This window comes from Musca domestica, unplaced genomic scaffold (assembly GCF_030504385.1).
Source record: "Musca domestica strain aabys unplaced genomic scaffold, Musca_domestica.polishedcontigs.V.1.1 11, whole genome shotgun sequence".
Taxonomy (NCBI): Eukaryota; Metazoa; Arthropoda; class Insecta; order Diptera; family Muscidae; genus Musca; species Musca domestica.
Window position 1 is genome coordinate 4,245,757 of NW_026712133.1, and position 16,659 is coordinate 4,262,415.

The 16,659-nt window shown below is 34.0% G+C and overlaps 1 protein-coding gene across 3 annotated transcripts in view; it reads right to left on the reverse strand.

Annotated features, from left to right (window-relative positions):
* Positions 1-1,631: 1,631 nt before the first annotated feature.
* LOC105261512 (myotrophin) overlaps positions 1,632-16,659 on the reverse strand; it is a 100,895-nt gene continuing 85,867 nt past the window's right edge. For 2 of the 3 annotated variants that reach the window (XM_059130084.1, XM_059130093.1), the window contains exons 2-5: positions 15,735-15,845; positions 15,509-15,592; positions 11,719-11,850; positions 1,632-1,888 (exon numbers count right to left, since the gene is read on the reverse strand). In XM_059130084.1, the coding sequence (XP_058986067.1) occupies positions 1,802-1,888; positions 11,719-11,850; positions 15,509-15,592; positions 15,735-15,845 (414 nt within the window). In that variant the 3' untranslated portion in view covers positions 1,632-1,801. The remainder of the gene's footprint in view (positions 1,889-11,718; positions 11,851-15,508; positions 15,593-15,734; positions 15,846-16,659) is intronic. The other variant, XM_059130089.1, reaches the window with a different exon arrangement.

The following is a 16,659-nucleotide window of genomic DNA, read 5'->3' on the forward strand; positions in this document are numbered from 1 at the left end:
GGCGAGATAGGTATGTACTGGACAGAGTGGTGCAATAGGAATGCTAGTCCTCCACATCCATCTCTGATGCGATCCTTTCACTATACGTTGTATCCATCACAACTTTGAAGCCTGGAGGTGGTACTCAGCTTCGTTTCCTGGATCCTTGCTACCTTGATGTTCTTCCGCCTCATGAAGCTTACAATATCGTTGATCTTAAAGTGTAAGTACATAAGAAGTTTGAAGTCATGTCTAGGCATATTTTGTGACATTTCAAAGAGGGATTACAGAGCCATACTACAATCCTCCCGTCGTTTTCCAATATAATTTGTTATTAATATGTCTAGCCCTGACTTCACGCTAGTGCCAACCATTTCAGATTTAAACCATGAATAGTTTCCGCTTCATGAGGAAACGTGAACTCCTTGAATTCTCACCTCAAATGCTAGGAGGAGTTATGTTCAGCGTATGAAAAATACTAGTAAGACCGTTTGGATAATGCAGTTAAACTTAAAAAGGATAATGTGAGTGAGTCCATTATATGGGGAGCCATACCAAAGAGGGTGCCCATTTACACAACTTTATACTACATGGATTGTTGTTTAATGGAAGTGTTAAATTCCGTAAATAAATGTGACAACGATTATCAAAATAACGAATATCAGTGGGTACCATTATATGCCGGAAAACAAAAAGCTAGATATTCTATGTTCTACCAATACAGCGAAAACCTATTAAGAACTACAAATACCAAGTTTTAGAGAAATCCGTGAATAATGTGACAAAAATCATAAAAATACCAAATATCGGGAGGTACCGTTATATGGGGCCAAACGAAAACGTGGACATACCCATATAATGTTCCGCTAACGGAGCCAGAACCCATTATGACCTACATGTATCAAGTTTTAGACAAATCCGTAGAAAAATATGGCGAAAATAATCAAAATACCGAATATCAGGGGGTATTGTTATATGGGGGCTATACGAAAACGTGAATCTATACATGCAATGTTCCGCTAGTGAAACTAAAACCCATTGTGACGCACATATACCATTTTTTAGACAAATGCATGGAAATATGTGTCAAAAAACATCAAAATAATGAATATTGCGGGGTACCGTCATATGGCGGCAATACCAAAACGTGGACCGATATATCTCATTTTCAATACCAACCATCACCATCAATACAAATTGTTCTGCCGAATTTTGAAGCTCTACGTCAAATAGTGTGGGCTGTATCGTGATTTCAACAGAGAGACGGACATTAATAAATCGACTAAGAATTTTATGGTGATCATGAATATATATACTTTATATGTTACAAACGGAATGACAAAGTTAATATACCCTCTATTTCAAGGTGGAGGGTATAACTAGCATTTTTTCGCTCTCGTACAATTGGTTTGCAACGGCGACACTTTTTAGCATTATTTGGCTCTCTGTATCGATCGCTGCTTTATGTACACTTGAGCTCAATCGAATTAAAGTGTGGGTTGAATATGTTCCAATGTTCGTTTTTATTATATTGCTATTTATTAAATGTAACCCCTTGTTAAAAAATGTAATCAAGAAGAAGTCTCAGCAAATTATATATATTATATAAGACCATAATATAATAACATCTAAAATAAACATGACATTGCATGTAGTTTTGTCGTAACTACACTGAAAATAGTTAAGAATTTATTGGTGCAGTGCTTTCGACATGATGTAGCAAAATTAATGTATTCCAAAAAAGTTGGTCGTCAGTGTTTACTTTTATAAATTATCTGCAATAGAATAAATCTGTGTTAAAATATAAACTTCTTTAAATTGTTCATCGTAGCAGGTTTCGGATCTCATCTTTTTCTGCAGCTTCTGTATAGCTTTTTCCATCTGGAGTTTTACCATTTTTATCCGCACCCTAAAATAAAAGAGTTTAGCATAATTTTTTCAAGAATAATAAAAGTTAGTTGTTGGTAAATATTCATATGATTGTACAAAAAGACATTAAAGGTAAAATTAAAATAAATAAAAAATAAAAATTTCATTTCAGTGAAGTTATGTTCCCAATCTCGTATACAGTTTATAAACTAAATTACAACAATACCGATATACCTAATTTTTAAAACCAGTTATCCTAGACACAATGCAAATTATTATGCCAATTTTCAAACCCCTACGACAAATATCAGACATCGTTATGTTGATATTCGACAAATATTTGGGGATATTTAAAAGAAGAAAACTGTTATTAAATACTAATAAATTTATTTATAACAATAAAATGAAGTATAGTATAATATAGTGTAATATTTTTGTTTCTAGTTCGTACAAGTCTCTACATCCGGGGGAAGAACCGTGTCTATATATGTTCACATTCGGAGCCGACTTGATGATCCTCCAACGGCCAGACGTCATCGAGGTAGTTAATATAACTGGTAAAGAACCCACGAAGGCGTGAACACAATGGAGATGAAGGGGGTTTTGAGAGTTCAATAGAATACTGCAAAAAATTGCTTTAGATCCTCTTATTCTCCCAACTGATATCATCAAAAAGAAGCCCATCCCGTATGCGGGTTTCCTGGCGGTCAGCGGCGTTCCGGCTGATGAGTGATTCTTCTTTGCAAGCGCAGTAGTCGCAATGCAAAGAAGCTGGAACCGAAGACGATCATGGAAAATGTCGGAAAGAAATCACCTTCAACAAGACTATCGACCCAGGTAACCTCGGTGTAGCGCCATCGCCATGTGAAGTGAGTGAATACTATTCAGTCCCGCTTATATACCTTTGCTCTTATACCTTTGTACCTCTCTCTCTCTACATCATGAAGGTATTTCCTTAGGTGCCTGGGCAGAGGTTGCCTATCAACCAGATGGTGATTCGGATAGCTCTGTCGGTAGCATTGACTTAAGACCTTGGTGTACTTGGTGGTCGGAATTAGAACTACATCGACCTGCACAATCAAAGATAGCCTCATCTCCGCATTCCATGTGGTGAAAAGTGTAGCCGTCGATTTAGTGGCGGATATCTTCATATTCCTCACAGTGAAAAAGGCGGTTAGATCAACTTAGTAAGCATTTAACCGATCACATATGTCATCTATGATGGGTCCGGACGCCACGTCTATGCCGTCTGGAGGGCGTGGAATGTCAGAACGGTAGAGGTTAAACAGTTACGGAGATATCACCCCACCTTGGGGAACTCCCTGTTTCACTCTACGGAAGCTCGTCTTCTTGTTTCTGAATTCCACGTACGACTGGCGTACCTCCTTGGCCAGAGGGCGGTGCGTTCAAAGTCCTCGAACAGTGTGGCATGACTGACTGTATCAAAAGCTTTTGATAAATACAGTGCCACCATAACTGTTCTGTCACACGACCTGTTTTGGTAGAGTCCTCTGCTGACATGTGTGGAAATGGCGTGTAAAGCTGTTGTTGTGCTATGCAATTTTCGGAATCCGTGTTGATGATCCGCTACTGGGAAACACTCTCTTATGCTGGGGAGGAGTATAGCCCCAAGCGTCTTTGCTAGTGACAAAAGTAAAAGCTCCGTCACTCTCTGGGTGCTCTATGAATTGCCGGTTGAAATAACACGCACACTCTTCGGATCTGTCACTTCTACGCCGTTAAATGAGACTGATGTCCGATCATCCTTTTTTCCAGAGTTCGAGAGCGACTTAACTGTTGCCCACAATTTACTCGATTCGGTACTGGTGTTGCAATGCTGCAGATGATCCAGCCACTTTTTCCGCTTATGCTCACCGGGGTTATTAGGGTTAGTACGGCGAGGCGCTGCCTCTGCTGGGAAATTTGGTCTTATTTCAGGTAGTGCCAACCATTTCAGATTTAAACCATGAATAGTTTTCGCTTCATGAGGAAACGTAAACTCCTTGAATTCTCACCTCAAAAGCTAGGAGGAGTTACGTTCAGCGTAAGAAAAAATGGAACGAATAACGTACGACTCACACAAATTCACAAACTGTAAAAAAAAGGAATTGAAAACAAAACTACGCATATTTCAATACCAGAAATACACAAAGAATTCGATAGCCTTAATGTAGCTGTATTAAGAGCTTTTATTGTAAATATTGTTTTTAGTACATTTTGAAATTCTATGATGTACAAAAAAAAAATGAATAAAAACGTATGCATTTATCTTAATATTAGCTTTTTCATAATTTATAATGAGTTCCACTGTTTCGTTTCCTATATTGCGTCATTCTTCAGAGTACATTTGTGGTTTGTTTTTGTTTCCACTCATCTACACAAGCAGTATAAAATATAAAACAAGTGTAGTTATTTTAATATAGATTCGCTACTACAACCGCTTTGGTAAAGCTCAAATAGCCGCGTCAGTATGGATCGCAGGTGTATTTATGAGTACACCAAAAGCTGCTTTAGGTACAACACTTCACTTAAACTCCTCAATTAAGTATGGTAACCCTGATCGCATAGAAGTGTTTTTTCCGCGTGTTGCCAAACAAATTTAAATAATAATTAATCGTTCGCAGTTATTGTGTTTTTAATAACTATTTAGATTCTTCAACTAAACATATTTCATAATTTCCAAAAGTTCGGAGTTTTAGTAAAATGAGTTCTTATACGGTTTTTACTAAATTTAATATTGTGCACATAGTCATTGTTATTTCTTTCCTGTTTTGTTATATATAACGTAGTGTTTTTTTCCTTGTTTTTGACGTTTGTGGCTGATTCTTTTTTGCTGTTCCGTACGTATTAAATTGGCTTTCCTTAGCATACTTTTAGGCAGTTACTGCAAATGATTTTAATTTAGGCCATTGGAAATTATCTTTAATAGTCATTTCAAGGAATCTAAAATTAAATTTGCTGCTTTGAAGAAGAATTTCGACGCAACATTTTTAAAACTTCCAAAAAAGTTTAATAAATATAAACTTTTATATGGATCTCCGAAACGAAAGAAATCATCAGTCTTTGTACCCAAGTGTAGATTTGATCCGTTTAAGCTCACCAGCTGTGGCTCAGCCAAATAATGCAGCCATATCTCGACTCGGACATCCTAACCTCTATTGACTATAGAACTATGGGGATTGCTTCTGAAAATGCTCCAGTCGAAATTTAATCTTCCAAAATCGTATCTACAGCTTCTCAATTTTCAGTGCCCGCAATTGTTGATAACTCATCCAGTACAAGTACTTATACTAATCCTCCAATTTCTACCGACAACTCTAATAAGCAAGCGTTATCTTCTCTGCCTTCTACGAAACCATTGAATGAAGCATCTGTTACAGCAGTATCTAACAATCCATCTATTTTGATCAAGCCTAAATCGGCTAATGAAACAAAATCTGTTCTTACAGATAAAGAAAAAAAAATATACCGTTTTTAGAAATCAATCTGTTTCTACAGATACTTCCGGTATTAATAAAATGTGTGTTTCTGCAGACATTAACAACGTAATCCCAATGACTTTGCTTAGTGATCAACTTATTGCTGTAGCGCCGCGCAAGACTATATTACTGTCCCGATTACATACAGATACCACGGTTGATAACATTCGATCTTACCTAAAAACTAAATGCGTCCCAACCCCATGATATTTTATCTTTTAAAATCTTAACTAATGCTAAATTATTTAATTCAATAGTTATTAAAACTTTCTGGCCTTAAGGATTTTTAGCAAAAAAAATTGTATTCAGGAAAGGAACAACCCCAGTTAATTTTCCGGTTAGTCTTTCAGTTGTACCGTTGTCAAAAAAATAACTAAATCATTATCCATTCTCTATCAAAACGTAAGAGGTCTTAATACCAAGCTTAGAAACATTTATTTAAAATCCTTTGACTGCGATTTCAAAATTTTTGTCTTCACAGAGACATGGCTAAAACCTGAGATTTTATCCGATCAGTATCAAATTTACAGAAAAGACATTAAATAAAATTAGTGGACGGATTTTCTTTGCCATTCATAATTCAATTGCCTCAGAACGTATATTCGTTACAGAATACTCTTATATTGTATTTGTTTGTGTAAATTAAGATATCTTAATTGCTCCAAATCGGCGTTAAAAAGAGAAGTGTCATTATATCATTCTTCAAACGCTGCAATGATTTGTCTTGGGGATTTCAATCTAACTGATCTAGCATGGGTCCCAGGAGAAAATATTGTAGACTATGTACCAGATTCTTCTACTGAAGTGTCTGCTGAGATGTCATCTTTTTGAGAAAGCATATTTGATCAATGTATTTATCAAATAAATTCTGCCTATAATGCAAAAGGCAAAATATTATATTAATTTTTTTCTTAAACCGTAACTTCTTCTATGTGTAGAAATCCTCTCTTCTCCGAGCCAAAGGGTATGTATCCTACTCTTATGATGACCATTGAACTTAGTAATATTCAAACTTTACATACTACATTTCAAACTAAATCTCGTAAGCAAAACTTTGGAAAGACTAACGATGATCTGCTGCGTTCTATATTATCCAATAAAAATTGGGGTTTTGAAGGTAACATTGATTTTTGTATTTCAAGCTTTTATAAAAGAGTTAATAATGCATTAAAAACTTCTGTCAAACTCGTGAAATTGTGATGAGATATGGGTCCAGCTTGGTTTACGCCACATCTTAGGCGCTTACGTTTCTTTAAGAAGCAGATTATATAAACAATTAAAACAAATGAACTCTACTATAAAATTTACTAATTATAAAAAGTTAGAATTATTTACAACACTGAAAATTCCCAATGCTACTGCGAATAACTAGTCAATATGAGAAACATATTTCATAAAAATCCTAAAAACTTTTACAAATTCGTTAATTCAAAACGAAAAGTCCGCGAATTTCTTCGTAGTAGATTGATATACGGCAGAAGAGAATCATGTGGACCTAAAGAAATAGAAGGCATGTTTGCAGACTTTTTCCAAAATACGATATTCTACTAAAGTTTATCAGTTTCCACGTATCGTTCTCACAACATATGAAGTTTCAATGGTTTACTGTCACTGAAATGTTCCAACTCATTGTGTCCAGTTGCGTACCGTCCTTCATTTTAAAACATGTGCGCATGAACCTTTTATCCTCTAAAATGTATTTTTAATGCTTCGTTGACCCTAGGTTTTTTTCAGTCAATTGGTGATCGAGCTTTATTGTTCCGTATAAATCTGACAGTAGATGTGTTATTGGGAATTACAGAGTTATTGCAAAATTGATTGCAATTCCCAAATTTTTGAGCGTTTGGTTACACAAAGAATTTCATTTTCTTATATCTATAGTATCTATAGGAAGATCGACTTTGACAAATTTATTGAAATTGGTCAGTCATGTTCACACCGGATTCTCAAAAAAACTCCAAACTGATAATACATATACTGATTTTAGTAAAACTTTTGATACAATTGTGCATAATTTATTAATATATAAACTTGATTCAATAGCCTTCTCTTCAACTCTTTTAATATCATCTGATTTGCATGGCCACACCCAAAAGGTTTCTTTTAACAATAACCTCCCTAAAAATATTACAGTATTTTCTGGTATTCCTCAAGGTAACCATTTTGTTCCGTTAGATTTCGTACTTTATTTAAACGACGTTCTATCAATTTTTCGCCACTCCAAAATATTAATGTTTGTTGAAGATGTTAAACTTTTCTGTACTCTTAATTCCCACAACCAATCACTTAATCTGCAACATGACTTGTATTTCCTTGCAAATTAGTGTAGTGTTATGGAATGTCTTTAAATTAAAAAAAAAAAATAAATAAAATGTGTTTAGCTCAGAGGGACTCCGCCGATGGGCGTGAAACGCCGAATGCGTCGAACAGTGGACAGTGGGTGAAGTATAAAAAGATAAATAAAACACAAGAGTTTTCTTAGACAAAAATTGAACGATTTTTTGTTAGTTTGGTTGGTGGTAACGATATTACATTTAGCAACGACATACCTTTCTATGCACCACGAAATGTGCTTTGCAAACGATATTGAGGGTGTAGTCTGTCCGAATAACAGCGAAATATTACTTAATGTCTAAAGGAGGCGGCAAAACAAGTGACAAACGATTACTGATTAAAATATCAAAGGCGCCAGCACAAGGTTGCAATAAACCGCAGCGCGTACTTTTTAACGAATAATTGAGTAACAAACCATCAAAAGCAATATTTAATGTAATCATAAATTAAACTTGTCGAGCCCCTTGAAACATCAAAGCATGTTTCAACACAATTAAACCTAATCTAATTTAGTTCCAATAGTAGGTACGGGTTGTATAGTGCAGTGTGAGCGGCTAATAAAACAAAATCTGTTCCTACCGATACAGATAAAAATATACCGTTTTTTAGAAATCAATCTGTTTCTGCTGATACTTCCGGTATTAATAAAAAGTGTGTTTCTGTAGACATTAACGACATAATCCCTATACCTTTGCTTAGTGATCATCTTATTTCTGTCGCGCCGCGCAGACTATATTTGTGTCCCGATTACATCCAGATAAAACGGTTGATAACATTCGATCTTACCTAAAAACAAAATTGCCAAATATATCTGATAATAACATTAAGATTTTTTATTTTAATGCATCCCAATCGCATGAGATTTTATCTTTTAAAATCTTAACTCCTGCTAAATTATTTAATTCAATAGTTATTAAAACTTTCTGGCCTTAAGGATTTTTTGTAAAAGAATTTATCTAGCATTGGTCCCAGGAGAAAATATTGTAAATTATGTACAAGATTTTTCTACTGAATTGTCTGTTGAGATGTCATCTTTTTGGGAAAGCATATTTGATCAATGTATTTATCAAATAAATTCTGTCTATAATGCAAAAGGCAAAATATTGGATCAATTTTTTTTCTTAAGCCGTAACTTCTTCTGTGTGTAGAAATCGTCTCTTCTCCGATACAAAGGATATGTATCCTACTCTTATGATGACCATTGAACTTAGTAATATTCAAACTTTACATACTACATTTCAAACTAAATCTCGTAAGCAAAACTTTGGAAAGACTAACGTTGATCTGCTGCGTTCTATATTATCCAATATAAATTGTTTTTGAAGGTAACCTTGATTTTTGTATTTCAAGCTTTTATAAAAGAGTTAATAATGCATTAAAAACCTCTGTCAAACTCGTGAAATTGTAATGAGATGTAGGTCCAGCTTGGTTTACGCCGCTTGGTTTACGGCGCTTACGTTTCATTAAAAAGCAGATTATATAAACAATCAAAACAAATTAACTCTATTATAAACTTTACTAATTATAAAAAAGCTAAAATATTTACAATACTGATAATTTCAAATGCTACTGCGAATAACTAGTTAAGATGAGGAACATCCTTAATAAAAAAAAACCTAAAAACTTTTACAAATTCGTTAATTCAAAACGGAAAGTCCGCGAATTTTCTCGTAGTAGATTGAGATACGGCAGTAGAGAATCATGTGGACCTAAAGAAATAGCAGGCATGTTCGCAGACTTTTTTCAAAATACATATTACAGATATTCTAGTGATGGTGTTAATTATCTTATTGTATTAATAAACTTAACCAGTTTAAAATGGTTCACTGTCACTGAAATGTTCAAACTCGTCGTGTCCAGTTGCGTACCGTCTTTCATTTTAAAACATATGCGCATGAACTATATCTCCTCTAAAATATATTTGTAATGCTTCGTTGATCCCAGGTTTTTTCTGTCAATTGGTGTTCGAGCTTTATTGTTCTTCATAAATCTGAAGTGCCAATGGCACGCGAAGGTGATTTTGAATAAACCAATTCCGATTTTGTTTTTTGGACTCCAACCGATGTGGAGGGTGTACATTTCAAGGGACGAGAAACTGGAAATGAAGCTGACAACAAATATTGGGGAGCTTAACGAAGCCTTGGAAGTCAGAATCGATCTACTCGGTTTTAATAACTCTCCATGTAATTACTTGTAATGACGATGACCACATTTCAAACAACTATTCTGACTAGTTCAATTTACTAGTTTATGTCCCTTTACAAAACAATTTATGCAATGGTCGTGGCGCTTTACGAATACAAACCTATTTGAGGGGGATAGTTCCTTAAATTTTGAACACAAATGAAGCCGAGGTTTTTTTCTCGACAAAGCGAACATGATTTTCCAATTGAAGGGGAAGATGATCATTTAAAATTGGACTTCCTATGCAAAGGAATTTATTTGTCTGTATAACTTTCCAAACACACGACCCTGTTTATCCTTTTCTTTCGGCATACATTGTAGAGAAATAAAGACAAGTATCGGATTTCATTGGTCTGTGGAAAAGTTATAAGTCGACATAGAGGAGATACAACGATTAATTCCAAATCTAATCTCTTTCAAACCAAAGATTGTTTCCTTATCGAGAATTGGAAGTCTATATAACGAAGACAACTGACGATTTACCAAAATAGGAGTATTGTCAAGCTCATTATTGAGTACATTCTAAGCCATAACGAAGCCTCGATCGGTTAATGGAAACTGTGAAACTATTCCCGAGCTTCTACAACGTTTTATTGAGCAAATAGAACATACGTTCGACATCACTCAACAGGGAGTTATTTATGTAAATGGCGCTAAAAAAATCCCGAAAAGAAGACCAAGAAAAAAAATCTCTCTCAAAAATACCAGTATCAATTGGGGACAATGCCATATTGTAAACTATATCACATCCAGTTGAATTATTTGCGGTAATTTTTTCCTTCGATTCAGGAACCAAAACAGATTGAGACGATTCCTCATGAGATTCATCCGCATTTTAATTTGAATTTTTTGTTATGTTTTCTATTATTTGTTGCTATTGTACTTGAATAAATGTTGATGGAATCACTACATTTTTCTCTGCCAAACGAAGATATTTCTTAATGACATTTTCCCAATTTTCGAAGTTTCGCAACGATTTATTTACCGATTGCCATAGTCTTTCTAACTTGTTCTTCCTTTCCTCTAAAAACTAATATCTAAATTATTATCTTCTATTGCACCTATTTATGCACTAAATTTTTTCATAGCGTCCAATGCTCTAGTGAATGTTTGTAAAGGAGTGAAAGCCATAATTAAATAAAGAAACACCGAACCAATCTGGGGAAAATGGAAAAATAAATAAAATAACAATTTTATTATCATTTGTCAAAATGTAAAAGATCGAAAACAACAACAGAAATTAAATACACTATAGTATTTATATTATTTTAACTTTAATAATTACAATAATTTTACACCCAATACCAACTAATATAATAAACAGAGTGATCGACAAACGTAGTGTAGCTACTCAACCTAAACGGCCATGAAAAAAGAGAAATAAACAAAAATATTATTCCTTCGTTTTTTATGTTCGTTCACTGATCTAACAAAGCACGACAAGACACAAAATAAATGTCAATGCAATATTAAAGCGGACAGACCAAACAAAAAGAATAATATAGCTATATTTGCATTAGGTAGTAAAGCACACCAAACTAAGAACTAGCAATGATGATGAACTATGATGATGATGATACCAACAAAAGGTATCAACGAAACGAAATATTGAATGTTTTGTTCTTTTAAATGAACCAAAACAAAAAGAAAATTAGCAACGATTTTGCAACAATTTTATTTTCAAGTTTTGTTTTGATTCTGATGCTACCGAACGCAAACATCAAAATTAGAAGCCAACGATTGGCGGGAAATAAAACAAGAGGGAACAGAGGTGACGTTTCAAAACGACCTTTGTACCTAAACAAAACTGATTGTTGTTGTCGCGATAGTTTAATAAACCGAGCTCACTATAGCAACACTGAACTATACGTACCTTGTAATGCAGGTGTAATGGACTGTATCTTGTTGATTCCCCAAAGCGACCAATGGGGCTGGAATATCCGGTTCGATTGGACCAAATGTTTAGCTCAGAGGGGCTCGGCCGATGGAAGTAAGACGCCAAATGCTGTAAGAATGACAGCAAAATACTACTTGATGTCTAAAGGAGGCGGCAAAACAAGTAAGAACTGATTACTCAGTAAAACGCAGCGCGTACATTTTAACGAATAATTAAGGACCAAGCGAATAATTAAGGACCATAGCGATGTTAGCGTTAACAGAGCTACATAAAAATTGTTTCTTCCTTAATATTTTTTTATTTTTAATTGCTTATCGTATAAAACGCTAACAAAGTGCATTATATAATCATAATTAAATTATATTCCAAAGATTGTAAGGCTATATACACCCATTAACTCGTAGCACAATACTATGTGGCAGGACAAGTCTACACCAAACTGTGTCTTCCAGGACAATTCTGCCGGCACAATATGGGTACCTATGGAAAGCTTATGAAGTCTACTATTCACTGGCATTAAGAAAATTATAGGAAGCTCCGGCCAATTCCGAGGTACATGGTCAGGGAGGTATCCTTGGAAAAGGATATATCCATTGGACAATATCCCTTCCAAGACAATTCTGCCGGCACAATATGGGTACCTATAGATGCGTACTACTCATTGGCATGTTAAGCAGTGTAGGAGGGCGTGAGAGATTTCAAAGTATTTGGCCATGTCTAGGTATCCTTGGAACAGGATACATCCATTGGCCAATATCCCTTCCAAGACAATTCTGCCGGCACAATATGGGTACCTATAGATGCGTACTACTCATTGGCATGTTAAGTAGTGTAGGAGGGCGTGAGAGATTTCAAAGTATTTGGCCATGTCTTTTAATGTTCCTTTTAGAAGGCTAGTTCCAATACAAAATGTAAATTTAGCTAGATTTTGTCCCAAAAATTGCGCCACTGGAAATGTAATTGAAATAAATTAATAAAAAATATTAAAAAAAAATGTGGAAAAAATTGTTGGGATCTAGAATTGAACCCGGGCCGCTGTCAGCAAATTGAGTTACTGCCAAACCCGTACGACGGTAGGTCCGTTACGATAAATTCCGAATTTAATTAGAGCCACGAATTTAACAGAGAAAATGACATAGCTATGTAAGCGTTAACAGAGCTACATAAAAATTGTTTTTTCGTTAATATTTTTGATTTTTATTTACTTATCGTATAAAAACTCTAACAAAATGCATTATATAATCATAATTAAATTATATTCCAAAGATTGTAAGGCTATATACACCCATTAACTCGTAGCACAATACTATGTGCCAGGAAAAGTTTACACCAAACTGTGCCTTCTAGGACAATTCTGCCGGTACAATATGGGTACCTATGGAAAGCTTATGGCATTAAGAAAATTATAGAAAGTTCCGGCCCATTTCGTGGTATATGGTCATTTCTGGAGGTATCCTTGGAACAGGATAACTCCATTGGCCAATATGCCTTCCAGGACAATTCTGCCGGCGCAATATGGGTACCTACGGAAAGCTTATGAAGTCTACTATCCTTTGACATTAAGAAAATTGTAGGAAGTTCCGGCCAATTCCGAGGTATATGGTCATTTGCGGAGGTATCCTTGGAACACGATAACTCCATTGGCCAATATGCCTTCCAGGACAATTCTGCCGGTACAATATGGGTACCTATGGAAAGCTTATGGCATTAAGAAAATTATAGAAAGTTCCGGCCAATTTCGAGGTATATGGTCATTTCTGGAGGTATCCTTGGAACAGGATAACTCCATTGGCCAATATCCCTTCCAGGACAATTCTGCCGGCACAATATGGGTACCTACGGAAAGCTTATGAAGTCTACTATCCATTGGCATTAAGGAAATTATAGAAAGTTCCGGCCAATTCCGAGGTATATGATCATTTCTGGAGTTATCCTTGGAACAGGATAACTCCATTGGCCAATATGCCTTCCAGGACAATTCTGCCGGTACAATATGTGTACCTATAGAGAGCTTATGAAGCGTACTACTCATTGGCATATTAAGCAGTGTAGGAGGGCGTGAGAGATCTCAAAGTATTTGGCCATGTCTTTTAATGTTCCTTTTAAAAGGGTAGTTCCAATACAAAATGTAAATTCAGTTAGATTTTGTCCGAAAATTTGGGCCATTGGAAATGTGATTAAAATAAATTAATAAAAAATATTAAAAAAAACATGTGGAAAAAATTGTTGAGATCTGGAATTGAACCCATGCCGCTGTCAGCAAAGTGAGTCACTGCCAAACCCGTACGACGGTGAGGCTTCGATATCACACACACACAGATTCTAAGGTATTTGGGCATTACGGACGGATTTTTTTAAAAAGTATAAATTCAATGCAAAATGTACGTACAGTCAGTTAGATTTTGACGGTCTTTTTAAGGTCTGCGCTTCGGTAAAAATAATAAAACCTTGCCTTGTGGATATTTATCGCGAAATACTCATTCCGTATGTTTTTATTTTTTTAAGATAATATTATTTTTTTAATTAATCAGAATGTCCGTGATATTCAAACGCAAGAGGAACGTGCAGAAATAAATGAATGGAGACGGGCTACATTGCTCAGTTTCGTGCTGCACTATCACGACCACTAATCAAAAAAATGTAACCAAAAGAAGACAAGTTGTAAACTTAGAGTTGAGTCGATCTGTATTCGAGTACGTTATTCCCTACAAAGATCTTTGCTGCGTTGATATCGGTTAGTTGTCCGTCGTATGCCAGCATTGCAATGCATCCAAGTCACAATAAGAAACCCCGGGCTATGCTGCATTTAAAATCTTTAAATATGAAGTAAATATTTAAAATTTTAATATTTTAAAACAAATATTTAAATGTTGTAATGGTATTTGGAAAACTTAAGCGGAGAATTTTGATCTCCTTATCTATCCTTTCATCATGATTGCAGAATTTTCAGTAAAAATATTTAATTGTACTAAGTTTTAGCAATTAAGTGTAGTAAAAATAAACACTTTGGAGCTTCCTTATGTTTGTAATTTTTTGCAGTATATCGTGCAAAGGGGTTGAGTTCTACTACCACCTTGGAAATTCAGGGTCACTCTTAAACATTTTTAATAATACTTTAAAATGTGTGTAGATAACGAAATATTAAAACAGTTGTGATAATTTTTCGAAAGGAGGAATATATGGTTCAATGGTACTCGCTCAAAAACGAGTGGTAGTACTCCTGGGTGAAAGAAAACTGAATTAGAACGAGTAAAAAAAGCTAAGTTCAGCCCGGCCAAACTTTAAATGCCCTCCACCATCTCAAAGGAAATTGAAAATTTTAAAAAAAAAAAACCGAAAGCTACCACTTAAATGAAATTCGTTACATAGGGACTACGAAGACGTGTACCTGCATACGAAATTTTTTGTCATAGGCGGTAGTGCCCATTACGAACTTCAAATACGAAATTTGTTACAATTACGGTGAATAATGTCTCAAAAATCATGAAAATACGGAGTATCGGGAGGTACCGTTATATGGGGGCTATACGAAGACTTGGACCTGCATACAACATTTTTGGTCATAGGCTGTAGTACCCGTTACGATTCGATATTTGAAATAATTCCGGTAAATAATTCGCTAAAATTATGAAAAAATACTGATCCAGAATATATATATATATATATATATATATATATATATATATATATATATATATATATATATATATATATATATATATATATATATATATATATATATATATATATTATTTGTTCCACTTACACGTTCTAGAAGTAATTTTACACACTGTGTATGTCCTTCCCAAATTGCTGCTAAAAGCGGAGTAATGCCGTGTTTATCTTTTACCTGTAACGAATGGTAACATATAATTTTAAGAATTTTTAATCTTGACGATTCTTATTTACTTTACCACCAAACAAGGTGCAGTTCTACCTAAAGAAGTCCTTTAACAACAAAAGTTAGATAAATATCAAATAATTGGACTTACATCTAATTTAGCACCCATACTTATAAGATATTCCAGCACTTCATGTTGACCATAGTCTGCAGCATAATGTATTGGATATCTTCCATTGTATTCCGAATTTACAGCAGAACTCTATAATTGCAAAGAACATAATTTAAAAATCAATAAAACACAGTAAAAAGAAAAATGCATTTCGAATAAAAATAATTTATAAGTACTTATTTGGCGGCTGTGGGACTAAACACGCCTACCTTTTAATCTAAATATATCTATATATCTAAAAGAAAGCTGTGTTAGTTACTACGCTTATAAGAAACGCTTATCTGTTTTTAACGACTCAAACAAATTCGGAGTTGTCAGAAAAGAATTAAATCTTAAAAAAAATCGGAGAAAAATGTGAAATTTAAAATTCTTTATTTTGTCTTTTGAAATGTACAATAGTAATGTTTTATATTACATGTTTTTTTTCCATTTTGACTTACTATTTTCGAATTAATCGAAATGGAATCGATTTAAAATAAAAATGGAATATTTAAAAAAATATTTTTATTGTTATAGCAAAAGGTCCTTACGAAATTTGTCAATAGAATGTAATATTATTTTGAAATTTTGAAAAAAAAAAAAAAAAAAAAAATATATATATATATATATATATATATATTATAATTATATATATATATTATAATTATAATCAAAATAATATAACATTCTATTGACAAATTTTGTAAGGACCTTTTGCTATAACAATAACAATATTTTTTTAAATATTCCATTTTTATTTTAAATCGATTCCATTTCGATTAATTCGAAAATAGTAAGTCAAAATGGAAAAAAAACATGTAATATAAATATATATATATATATATATATATATATATATATATATATATATATATATATATATATATATATATATATATATATATATATATATATATATATATAT